This window comes from Rhipicephalus sanguineus, unplaced genomic scaffold, assembly GCF_013339695.2.
Source record: "Rhipicephalus sanguineus isolate Rsan-2018 unplaced genomic scaffold, BIME_Rsan_1.4 Seq691, whole genome shotgun sequence".
NCBI lineage: Eukaryota > Metazoa > Arthropoda > Arachnida > Ixodida > Ixodidae > Rhipicephalus > Rhipicephalus sanguineus.
The window spans coordinates 75,276-87,724 of record NW_023615777.1 but is presented as its reverse complement, the minus strand read 5'-3'; the positions used below and the strand labels follow the sequence as shown (position 1 = coordinate 87,724).

The 12,449-nt window shown below is 48.5% G+C and overlaps 1 protein-coding gene across 1 annotated transcript in view; it reads right to left on the bottom strand.

Annotated features, from left to right (window-relative positions):
• Nucleotides 1-11,527: 11,527 nt before the first annotated feature.
• The window catches only part of LOC119378105 (protein FAM204A-like), a 40,746-nt gene continuing 39,824 nt past the window's right edge, over nucleotides 11,528-12,449 (bottom strand). The window contains exon 6 of the mRNA XM_037647350.2: nucleotides 11,528-11,869. Within this exon, the coding sequence (XP_037503278.1) occupies nucleotides 11,827-11,869 (43 nt within the window). The 3' untranslated portion in view covers nucleotides 11,528-11,826. The remainder of the gene's footprint in view (nucleotides 11,870-12,449) is intronic.

Below are 12,449 nucleotides of genomic sequence, written 5' to 3'. Positions count from 1 at the left end.
CGGCATGTCACAGTCCAACCATCAAAATGAAGAGTATGAGCCAAAGGCAGAAGTTTAAACAGGAGGAAGCATCCTATTTGAACACTGAAGTAAATGAGCTGACCAGCACAAGTCAGCTAAACCAGACAGATACTCCTTTCAGATTTCAAAAAAACGATACAGCTCCAAATATGCTTGGCAATTTCACCTGATTTCGCTTGATACGTTGAAGATTTATCTCCGAAAAATGAACGATTTTGCAAGGTGCAACCATCCTGTGGCCAGTTTCCGTCCTCCTAAATCCTCTGCCTCCTCTCTCTGTTGTACAACCCACCTCTTTCTTTGTGAAGCTAGCTCAATCAATTAAGGTAGGTTGTGTCTAGCACCCTCAGGCTCGTCGGGCTCCTACACTTCTGAACAATCTGCATTCTTACCTACATATGGCACACCTATTCTTGCACCTAAGCGCTTACATAAGCTCAACTAGCCCACGTTAACAACATCCCAGGGTTATATTACCCACTAAATAAGACATAACAAAGTAGTTACAAAGTTTTCAGGATCAGCAGTCGTATTAAATGGAGGCAAAAGTACAAATTGCCTTTTAAGTTCTGCTATGGGTGCACATCAACAGTCACCAGGGGGTGGAAATTATTCTAGCAACCCCAACTACAGCTTACTCATTGTGAATATTCTGGATGTTACTTCCTCCCACTTTCCTTTATTTAAAGTTTCTATATATGAAGTTAATGAGAACTAACAGACAGCCATGCCAAGGAAAGTATAGGGGCTGTTATTTGTAGTAATTAGAATATAAATGTGAAGAAAGTAAAGTGGACGAAAAGATAACTTGCCGCCGGCAGGGACCGAACCTGCGACCTTCGAATAACGCGTCCGATGCTCTACCACTGAGCTACGGCGGCGGTCATCTCCCCGTCCACTTTATAGGCTATATATGTGGATTGAAACTTAGGAGTTTAATTATATACTACAAATACAATTACTACAACTTAATTACTACAAATAACACCCCCTATACTTTCCTTGGCATTGCTGTCTGTTAGTTCTCATTAATATTGTGTCTAACAAAGAAAAACGAGCCCATAAAAGTAATCTTTCCTTCATTCATAGCAAGGGTCTCGTTCTGGCAGACATGATGCCTTCAGGTAGTATGCGAGGGATTATTGGTCAGCTGCCTGCTCGTATATAGATCACGTGCTACGTGACGCCAAAAAGGCAGGAAAAAGAGTGTTCCACACTCGCCGCCATGGCTGCGACTGGCGCTGACTGACAGTCCTAAGTTTCAATCCACATATATACCCTATATAGTGGACGGGGAGATGACCGCCGCCGTAGCTCAGTGGTAGAGCATCGGACGCGTTATTCGAAGGTCGCAGGTTCACTGCGCTGCTTCACTCTCATTTACTTAGCATTCACGTGGGCCTCTGAACTTTTCTGTAAGTGGCATATTGTGTGCCAATTATAAAGCAAAAGGAACATCTACAAACATTTTGTGGTTTGTTTCACACTGCCGATTTTCTATGCTGGCATTGTTCAGGCTACGAGCACAAATGGCACATGGTTAGGAACTTTTAGATGTGAAGCATCGTATAGCGGAGTTCAATCCGGTGGTGGTGGTGGTGTGCGGCGTGACCACCCTTACTGCGCATGCGCAAACCTTCTCCACTTCCCCTCTCCACTCCCTCTCTCCTTTTACCCTCTCCACATCACCTCTCCCCTTCCCTTTCTCACCACCCTCTCCACTCCTCCTCTCCCCTCCAATCTCTCCTCCCCTTTTCTCCTCTCCCCTTCGCCCCTCCCCCTGTCCACATCACCTCTCCCCATCCCCCTCCTCCTTCCCTTTCCCCTCCCCTCTCCACTTCCCCTCTCCCCTTTCCCCCTCACCACTCCACCTCTGAAACGCGGGCTCTACATGCCGAAACACTGCTTCGCATCGCCTCACGGTCCCCTTTAGCGGGAGATGGTGTGATTTTTTTCAGTGATCCTAGGTGCCAGTGAACAATGAAGCAGTATGTAGGACTACATACACTCGCCAGCAATTTTTATAATTATCTGCTTTCATAACCACCGCCCCGCCACGGTGGTCTAGTGGTTATGGCGCTCGACTGCTGATCCGAAGGTCGCGGGATCGAATCCCGGCCGCGGCGGCTGCATTTTCGGTGGAGGCGAAAATGTCTGAGGCCCGTGTACTTAGCTTTAGGTGCACGTTAAAGAACCCCAGGTGGTCGAAATTTCCGGAGCCCTCCACTACGGCGTCTCTCATAATCAGATCGTGGTTTTGGGACGTTAAACCCCAGATATTATTATTATTATGCTTTCATAACCACCAGTTCTCACAGCGCTAATTTCATCAAGGCCATTCTCATGTACTGCGTGAGAAAAGTCACCTCCACTTGACATACCAGTTGAAGCCCTAGCTTTCATGCTTATTGTGAACCCGTGCTTCGTTTAGGTTCAGTCGCAAGGTAGACTGCACGCACTCAAACTTGTGAAATGAATCCACACACTCTTGCTTGGATTCCTGAGCATATTTCTAAAATGGAGGCTTTAATTCTTTAAAAAAATGACAAGTAATTCTTTATCAACTTGTGGAGCAGACACATCTCTTCGACAGGAGACACTGATGTTGCATAATGTCAGTACATGGTGTGTGTCAAGACGTCTTCCTTCGATTAGGACAGAATATTCGAAGTTAGCATCAAACTAGGCGTGAAAGGCATGCAAGAAGAACCTTGGCACTTGTGCCCATTAAATCATCATTATGGGTGATGACCCAGCAGACTCTCACTGAAGTCTGCAGCCAACTCGATGAGTCATCAGATCTTATTAATATGCAATCATTAATTCTTCGGCTTCTTCCCCAGAAAATCTGTCGATAAATTAACACCATGTCCTTCCCATAGGTATACACAGAATCCCGCAGAACAAGAGAAGGGGAATTGACTAAGGGGCTCGTTTCTTTGTTTGACGCAACCTAATAAAGCCAGCTGATAATGAAGCTATATAAGCAAAAGCATAGGGGACAGTGATTGTACTTTATTATTGGACTGCAGCATTTATGACATGAAGGGAAATTTAATAAAGTGGACAACAAAAAAAAAACAACTTACTGCTCGTGGGGCCCATTGGTGGCAAGTCGTTTTAACTCTGAAACTTTGAACTATGTATGGCATCGAACCCTCAACCTCCAAAGTGTGTAGGAACTCGAACACAAACCTTCCGTGTAGGTAGGGTATAGAAACCGACCGCTGAAGTTTATACACAATCGAACACCAAACCTTTCATGCATGACAGCTATGAAACCCTCAATATATTTGATGCATGTAAGGACTCAAACCCCGAACATTCCAATTTTTTAGGGCATTGAACTGATGGTCAGTCATGGCTAAGCAAACACAAAGCAGGGCGATTCGTTGGGCAAGTTGGTGATCCATAATGTTACTAACAGCGCAAAAAAAAAAAATGACGAAGGACCAGGAAGAAGGACCAGGAAGTCTGTGTTTCTTCCTGGTCCTTCGTCCTTTTTTTTTGCGCTGTTAGTAACAAAGCAGGGGTCAAACAGGTCAAGTGATGGTCAGTACTAGACAGCAGAGATGAGCATGTGTCACTGTGCATCCATTGACAATTCCCCAGAAGGGTGTTTGTGCCAATTTTTCTTGCTTCGGCACTGCTCCAACTTCACAATTTCCGCAATAGGGCGATGGCCTTGCAGCAAGCATCCATTAATTAGGCACATTAGCTCCAAGAGGAAAACAATAATGAGAGCACGCCGCGGGGCGTCTGCTGTTTTGTTTGACCCCCCATATCGGTTTGTTTGCCCCATAAATCTGACGTCACTTCCGCCACACTTTTCGCAATGCATTTAGATCATGATTGAGATACGATAGGGCCTCTCCTTAGTTTTACAGCGAAAGCTGTTGTGAGATCATTTCACCGGCCGTTTTTGGCGCCGTAGTTGTCCGCCGCCGCTGCCGCTGCTGCCGCCGCCGGTGTCCGTAACCAGTATCGCTCGAAATAAGAAAAAAAAACGAAATAAGAAAACAAAATCCAGGATGGAACGAGGTTCGAAACTGGGCCTTCTGCGTGGGAACCCAGTATTCAACCTCTGAGCCATGCCGGTTTTTTTTTTCTTCATTAATTACTTTCGCACCTCATACAAAATATTACAGTGCATAAACAGTACATACAGACGTAAAGACCGGACCTCTGAGCCATGCCGGTGCTTGAAACTGATTTGCGAAACGATCATGTACAGGCTTCATGTCGGGAAGGAACCACATTAGGATATGCAATATAGCGTGGTAGGAGAGTAAAATAAGCACCAAGCGTCGCACAGCGCGAATTCTGTAACCAGGCGTCACACAATGCGAATTGCGCAACGAGTAGGTTGTTGAATGCTTCCAACCCATTACAAAGGGCTCTGCCATAATTCTTCGTCGTCATCAGGTACAGCATCAACAAAGTGCGCATAATGCCTTACATGCGTTTAGCAGGTACCACGTCTCTCCGTAGATTGACGAAAAATGACACAGTGCCTGCTGCCCTACTTCTAAAAAAAAAACGATTTATAGCGTAGTGGATTCCTCGCAAGTGCACTTGTATTGGTTGCCAAGGAAGCCCATAAGCGCATGATCCGTTTCCTCGGGGTCTCAGTAAAATTACACTTGAATTGGTTGCCACGGAAGCCCATAAGCGCATGATCCATTTCATCGGGGTCTCAGGAAATTTACTATGATTTAGAGCGTAGTTGGTTCCTCGCAAGTGCACTTGTATTGGTTGCCAAGGAAGCCCATAAGCGCATGATCCCGTCATGCTGTATGTTATACAGCATGACGGGAGAGGGAAATAGCGACCGGGCGTCAGCCAATACAAATTACATAACTGGTGGGCCGTTTAAAGCTTCCAACCCATTACAAAGGGCTGAGCCATAATTCTTCATCGTCATCAATCGTCGCGTCAACAAAGTGCACATAATGCCTTACAGACGTGCAGCTGGTGGCTCGCTTCTCCGCAGAATGACAAATAATAGCTTAGTAGGTGCTTCCCAACTTCACAAAAATTGGGATTTATGGCGTAGTGGGTACCTTTCTAGTGTACTTGTATTGAAGCCCCAAGAGAGCTTACAACGGGCTCTAGAAACGCCGCTCTTTCAGCTTTCGCTGTGACTGTGCTGCGGTTTCAGCGCAGGCCTGGCGATTTTTTTCCTTCCTCCATGTTCGCCAGACTCTCCCCATCGACGGCTCTGCCGCCACCTAGCGCCAGCGCCAGCGCGCCGTCAGCGCCGCGAGTGGTCACTCAGTTGTCAAGTGGCGTGCTACGAATTCTCGCTCTCCTTCTGCTGCGCCCGAGTTTGGTGGACGTGCGTGCGCGCGATGGCGACTGGTGCAATAAAGCGCGCCGGCCTCAAGAAAGTAAGCAGCGCAGGGTTTTTTAGAGCTTCCAACGAAAAGTAGGGACACAAATTATGCCGCAGCAGCCACGTTTTCGACGTGACGGAAGAGAGCACGATCGGACAGAGTATTCTGAAAGGGCGATGCGCGCGACAGGCCAACCTGAATTAGGAAGCATACGCCGTCATCATCGAGGTTTGTGCGCACGCTTTTTCATCATTTTACCTGCTTATTACTGAGTAAACGATGACATTAACGTCAAACATGTGCTGTCGCGTGATGTTGCAAAGTCCATTCAAATAGGTCGCGAAGCTTCGGGCGATAAAGGGTTCAGAACCTATTGCCAACGACACCAGCAAGGGGAGTTATGGGTACTGCGATTGAAGCGCGACTATGTTTGGAGGGAACAACACAAATACGAAAACAAGTTTTTATTCAAAGCGAAGCAATCTTTATGTTTTAAACAATTACATTTTCTTCCGAACAATATTATGTAGTGCATGGGCCAAGAAGGTAGGATAGTGTTTAATTATTACGAAACCTTTTTCTTAGCGCCCCCTGAGGAGAGGCGCACGTCATTGTCATTTAGTGCAGCCCTTGCGGTGCATGGAAAGGCGCGCTCGTAAGTTCATCTGCGGCGACACGCCCCCTCAGGTGCTCTGGTGTTTCGCACTTGCATGCGTTTTGTGATTATTGTGGTGAGAATTTCATTCTGGTTTGCGCGAAGTTGCGAGGTGCGTTTCATCGTTGGTGAACGTGTTGGCTACGGTGTTCAACGGACAACGGCACGAGGCGGCTAACATTTCACGCCGAATGCTATCCTCGGTACTCGTGGAAACGATGTGGTGTTCCAAGGATGCAATAGCAACACGCGTACGCATGGCGAGCCCTCTCTTCTAGATAAGACACCGGAGCAACGGTTCGGAGTAGTGTGCTTGCTGGATTTTCATGGATCAGTATTCCTGCTGCCCAGTTTCCTTCGTCAACACGCGGTGCCTACTATATTTCCCGTTATCGGTGAGCAGATCGCTAAGTTATCTGTCGCGCTATAATCACTACATTTCGCATGTCTTGATACGTTACACGTAAGGTTAATTTATCGGAACAAAAGGCAAAACATAGTGGACGTAGTGTACGCACTTTTTGTACTTGCTCATTGTGTAGGGTGTGTTAAATTGAGTTATTGTGATGATTGAATAAAACTGAAATATCATCATTTTGGCGTCACCAGGCGTCATTTATACTCGTTAGAACTGAAGGACACATGCAATGCGCTCTTTTTAAGTCCCCTGCGCATGTGCGAAGCAAATAAGCAACGCTGCAAACATGAGAGGTACGCTGTTGCCTACTTTATTCACGCCGTGGAAGATGACACCAACGCAGAATAAAAGCTCAGAGAATAAAGTTTCCTGGTAAAACCAAGGCGAATTGCACGACGGTACACTTAAACACCGCTGTTTAGTCACGGGTCGATATTAGTTTAGCTAGCGTTGCCTTCAAGCGCATTCGCCAAGGGCTTGCCGGCTCGCCGTAGCGCGAGTCCTTAGCGACCAGGGGCCTAAGAAAAATATTTACAGGTCAAATTCCGCGCTAGTGCCAACAAAATGACGTCACTTTTTACCGGATATTGCGTCACATCCGCTTTATTTTTTGTTCCGCCGGAAGTGTTCCCTCCTCACACAGATGGCGCTAAGCCCCATGAGCAGCTAAGGTCCCTCCATGAGCAGCCGATGAGCGGCCATTTTCTGAACGTATGGGCTTCTATGGAAGCTTCGCTACCATTTACATTTACCTTGGATGTTGTCTTGAGGGCAACAGAGTGCGATAGGTGCAAGTAGTACGTACGATCGCCTCCCGTGTTAGATTTAGTGATGCCGTAACAATTGTGCGAAGCTTTCTATGCTGCAGTTCCGTTTGTGGACGTTGCTCGGGCCGCATGAGTGCTTGGGTAAACCTGTTACGTGTCATCTTTGCAAGCGATATCTTAGCCGTCACGTAGCATAAAAACAGCGTGGCACGGCACCGCTTGCATGCGCAGCGATGTCAAGGGGCAAATGCAATACAGGTGTAATGAAAGTTAAAATTCGTGCGGTCCCTTATGCATTGTGCCACGCATCCGGCTCAATTGTTCCCTAGCTACTGTTCCCGTTTACGAAATGCGCTGTCTTGCTTATACGTAAGGCGTACGAGTAACATTTTTTACTTGCAAATGAACATGACTGAACGATACTCGCCTTTATGTACCTATCAAATTGTCTGAACTACGGTCCGCGTAACAACGCACGTACAGCTAAGCGACGGCGTCCAGTAATATGACAACATAGTCATCGCCGTGAACTGCGAGATAACTGTTGGCTTATGTACGTAAGTGCACGCGCTCTGTAATATGCATGTGTACTTTTCAGCAATAATTACTTTATACTATTAACACTAAAAACGCGTCTTTTTCAATCGCACTGCCCGGAGGCCAGGTGTAACTTGAGTGTTCTCTTTTTCAGCTTGATGCAACTATATGTTGATCACCAGAGCTCACTGCAACTGTAGGGGTGGTGTTAGCTGAGGATGATAGCTGAGGCCAAGAGGTCTCGCTCATAGCGAGACCTCTTGTTCTCAGCTATCGCCGAAGTCTTGCAGTACATCGGCGTAAAAACAGCAGAAGCGTACGAGAGAGAAGCTGGATCTGTCGATGACTCTCCGCCAACAAAATGTAGACTGCAGATCCGAGACCACTTTGCCGGCTGCCACTCGGTTCCGTTTGCACTGTAAAAATACCGGTTCACTTGCGTGGAGCGTAAATGCACAGCGAACTAGCTACAACATGTACTTCATAACCATGCACAGGATTCCTTACTTCACACGGCGTACGCTGCGAATCCACCGTTCCCGCTGGCCTACGAGGCTTTCTCGCCCCGGAAAACGGAAGAACTTTGTTCCAGGAGGGCATTTGTTACAACTAGTGGTGCAATTGACGACGCAGCAATTCATGCGCGACATTGCAAAACTCTTCCAACAGCGTGACATGGCTCGGCCGTGGAGCGGCTGCTGCACGTATCATGCCAATTCGTTTCGTTCACTCGCACAGCGGCGCCACCAGCTCAGTGCACGTTCCCCATATATATATATATATTGTCACGTGATTTATTCACGTACAAACTGCGAGAACGCCGTGGAACGTCAAGGGCCAAGATCCAGGGAAGCGCAAGCTCGGGGCGCGTGGCTGTCGCTCGCACTGAGGCTTGCTTTCTTCGCTCTTCGTCGTCGTCACGTACTCTTCACTACATTGGCCCCTGGTGAATAGCGGAGCCATCCTGGCGACCTAAGGCGTTGTCAGTATAGCGGGGTCGTAATAGGGCTTCAGGCGGCTGACATGGACGATTTCCCGACCACGACGACGTAAATCGTGGGATGCTGTCAGAGGCTCAACCTCATAATTGACAGGAGACGTGCGAGAAAGAATGCGGTAGGGCCCCTGATATCGGGCACGTAATTTCGAGGAAAGGCCAGGAGTGCTCGATGGGATCCAGAGCCAAACGAGGTCACCAGTCGTGAAAGTGAGAGAGGTCGGTCGGTGTCGTGCCGTAGCTTCTGGTGGCCTTGGTCCTCGGTGGTCAGCGAACGGGCTAATCGTCTGCAATCTTCGGCGTATCTGGCAACGTCAGAAATCGCAGTATATTCAGACGAGTCCGCCGTATAGGGAAGCATAGTGTCCAGCGTGCAGGACGGGTCGCGTCCGTTAAAAGAAAGAAAGGTGAGAACCGGTGGTCGCGTGCGTTGCGGTGTTGTACGCGTACGTGACGAACGGCAGGACGGTGTCCCAGTTGGTCTGGTCTGATGCCGTGTACATTGTCAACATATCACCGAGTGTGCGATTAAATCGTTCCGTGAGGCCATTCGTCTGCGGATGATATGCGGTGGTCATTCGATGAACGATGTTGCACTGGACGACAAGGCCTGAATAGCGTCAGACAGGAAAACACGCCCTCTGTCGCTCAAAAGTTCACGGGGAGCACCGTGGCGAAGGACAAAGTTGCGTAAGATAAAAAACGCAACCTCTCTTGCGGTAGCCGTTGGAAGTGCTGCAGTCTCTGCGTAACGGGTGAGGTGGTCCACGCCAACAATGATCCACCGATTCCCAGAGGAAGTCGGGGAAGCGGGCCATATAAGTCGATGCCGACGCGGTCGAATGGACGTCCCGGACAAGGTAGAGGCTGAAGTGGACCGGCTGGGCGTTGAGGTGGAGCTTTACGCTGCTGACAAGCAGTACAAGCACGTACGTACTTGCGCACGAACGTGTACATGCCGCGCCAGCAGTATCGCTGACGCAAGCGGTTGTAAGTCTTCAGAGCGCCAGCGTGAGCGCTTTGCAGGTCGTTGTGAAAAGCAGTGCAGACTTCTGTGCGCATGTGGCGCGGGATCACTAGCAACCACCTCCGACCGTCAGGTGCGTAATTACGCCGATAGAGGAGGCCGTCGCGGAGTGCGAAATGCGTGGCTTGACGACGGAGAGTTCTTGACGCTGGACGAACCAATGAACCAGTCAGAAAGTCGACGAGTTCCACGCATTCGGAGATCCACGCATCCTTGCGTTGCTCCGACGGCATGTCTGCGAAGTCAAGGGGCGTCAAGACAGCTGACGTGGCTGACGGCGAAGCTGTGTCAGACGGTAACGGTGAGCGGGATAGCGCATCAGCGTCCGAGTGCTTGCGGCCGGATCTGTACACAACACGAATAGAGAGTTTTAGCTAGTTACGGAAATACGGTACGCAAATACGCTACGCGTATGACTATGACGGTACCGCTCCTGCTTTCCAGGTCGTCGACCTTTTGCCGGCGAAGGCACCCCAACACTACAAAAGCTTTTTGAAAAAATTACTGTGGGGTTGTCACGCCTCATTGTTGCCCGTCAGCCTACGCATTGTTAACGAGACGCCTGTCGTTTGGACGAGACACCTGTCACTGGAACGGGGAGCGGCAAAAGCACAACGAGCGGGAAAGGAGGAGCGGTACCGTACTGCCTTACCGTATTTGCGTACCGTATTTTCGTAACTTGCTAAAACTCTCTAATGTCGTATTCCTGCAGCCGAAACGCCCAACGACCGAGGCGGCCTGAAGGATCTTTCAGAGATGAGAGCCAACAGAGCGCGTGATGGTCCGTGACTACTTCGAAGGGGCGGCCATAAAGGTACGGACGGAACTTGGTCAAAGCCCAGATTATGGCGAGGCACTCTTTTTCAGTGACTGAGTAGTTGCACTCCGCTTTCTTCAGGGTTCGACTCGCGTAAGCAACAACGTACTCGTCGTATCCTGGTTTCCGTTGAGCCAGTACCTCTCGCAACACCTCCCTCCCAGCACCTCCACCAAATGTCACGTGATTTATTCACGTACAAACTGCGAGAACGCCGTGGAACGTCAAGGGCCAAGATCCAGGCAAGTGCAAGCTCGGGGCGCGTGGGTGTCGCTCGCACTGTGGCTTGCTTTCTTCGCTCTTCGTCGTCGTCACGTATTCTTCACTACAATATATATTATATATAATATATATATATATAATATATATATATATATATATTGCGTAGTCGTGAGACGCGGAAGACCATTTTCACAGCAGACGCGTAGGACAAATTTTTTATATATTGACGTGATTGCTGTGTTGAAAGAAAACTTGGCCACCGTGGTTCGTTTCCCAGTGTGCTGGCGACAGTCACCACTGTCGAAATCGGGGGCGGAGGGGGCAGTGGGGGTGCTAGCGCCCCCCTTGCCCCCCCCCCCCCCCCCATAGATACGCCTATGAATGCACTGCTGTGCCAGTGACGTCTTCCTTCGTACGCCCGCATCACGTCGCTAGGGCCGCCATGTTGAATTCCGGCAGTGTCATTCGCTTTGTCGATGGTGTTGTGCATTGTAGTCTGCACAGTGGGTGCCAACCAAGCAGGACTCTGCTTACGGCAATGTTTCACTTTTTTGTGACCTAATGTATTTTATCCACCCTGCATAGACTTCGTGTCCCCAGTATGTATTAAGGAAATAAATAAGCAAATTTCAGTTGAGAAAGACAATAGCATTAGTGTGACTAAGCGATCTTTTATCGCAGAAAAAGTCACCGATAGCAGTTACATGGAAACAATTTATTTTTCTAGAGAGAACTACTTTATTGCTTATTAGAAGAACAATACACCATATATGACACCAGCCTTTTTTTTTCTTTTTCAAATTTATTGTAGCACAATAAGGTACCGATAAAGCGTGTGCTGAAGTACATGAGCATGACGACACCAGTCGCTAAAATCGATGTGTCGGCACACCTGCAGTTATACGCTGGCAGGACCACAGTAGGCAGTGAGCGCCTGCAGATGACTGTAGGATCAGGTTTTCATGTCAACAGTGGAACCACTGTCCGCCTGCAATGCCACATCCATGTGTCCATGAAGAAGTCATTCAGTCACATGTTTCCTTTCATCTGCCACCGCTCTTTTGCTTCAAACCTGCAAGGTAAATCAGCAGAACGCAGGATGACTATATATGTATCGTGCTCTATAAAGAACAAATGAACGAGTTAAGTGGTATGGCGTTAAGTACTTAAAGTGTGGCGCAAACAAAAATACTACATGAGAAAACAAAGATTGTAATTCATGAATGTTAGGTAATTCAGTTCTTCATTTCCCATTTAACATCAAGTGCAGCCTTCCAACTTTAAACTGATAAATAAAAAGTGACACTTTCGCCCCAAGGGTGAAGCAATGAATGCGATAGCGACAAAATGAAATTTTATATGAAGACAAGCGGCTAACCCCATTAGCAACCGAGCTGGCGTAGCGAAACGTGGCCGCTGCATCGAGCGAAGCGACCTTCGTGTTATCTACCGCTTCAACGGAAACTTAGCGGTGAGAAAACCGCACCCGCAAAGGTATGAGCCGTCCGCGACCGCGCCCGCCCGATCAAATTACGCAGTCCCTGCTGGAGTCCCGCAGCCACCCCTCCAGAACCACCCCCCTTGCATCCGCATCCCCGTGGCCTTTCGTGCGCCAGAAGACGGCCGGGGTGTTTCCTCCCCGCTTGAACCAT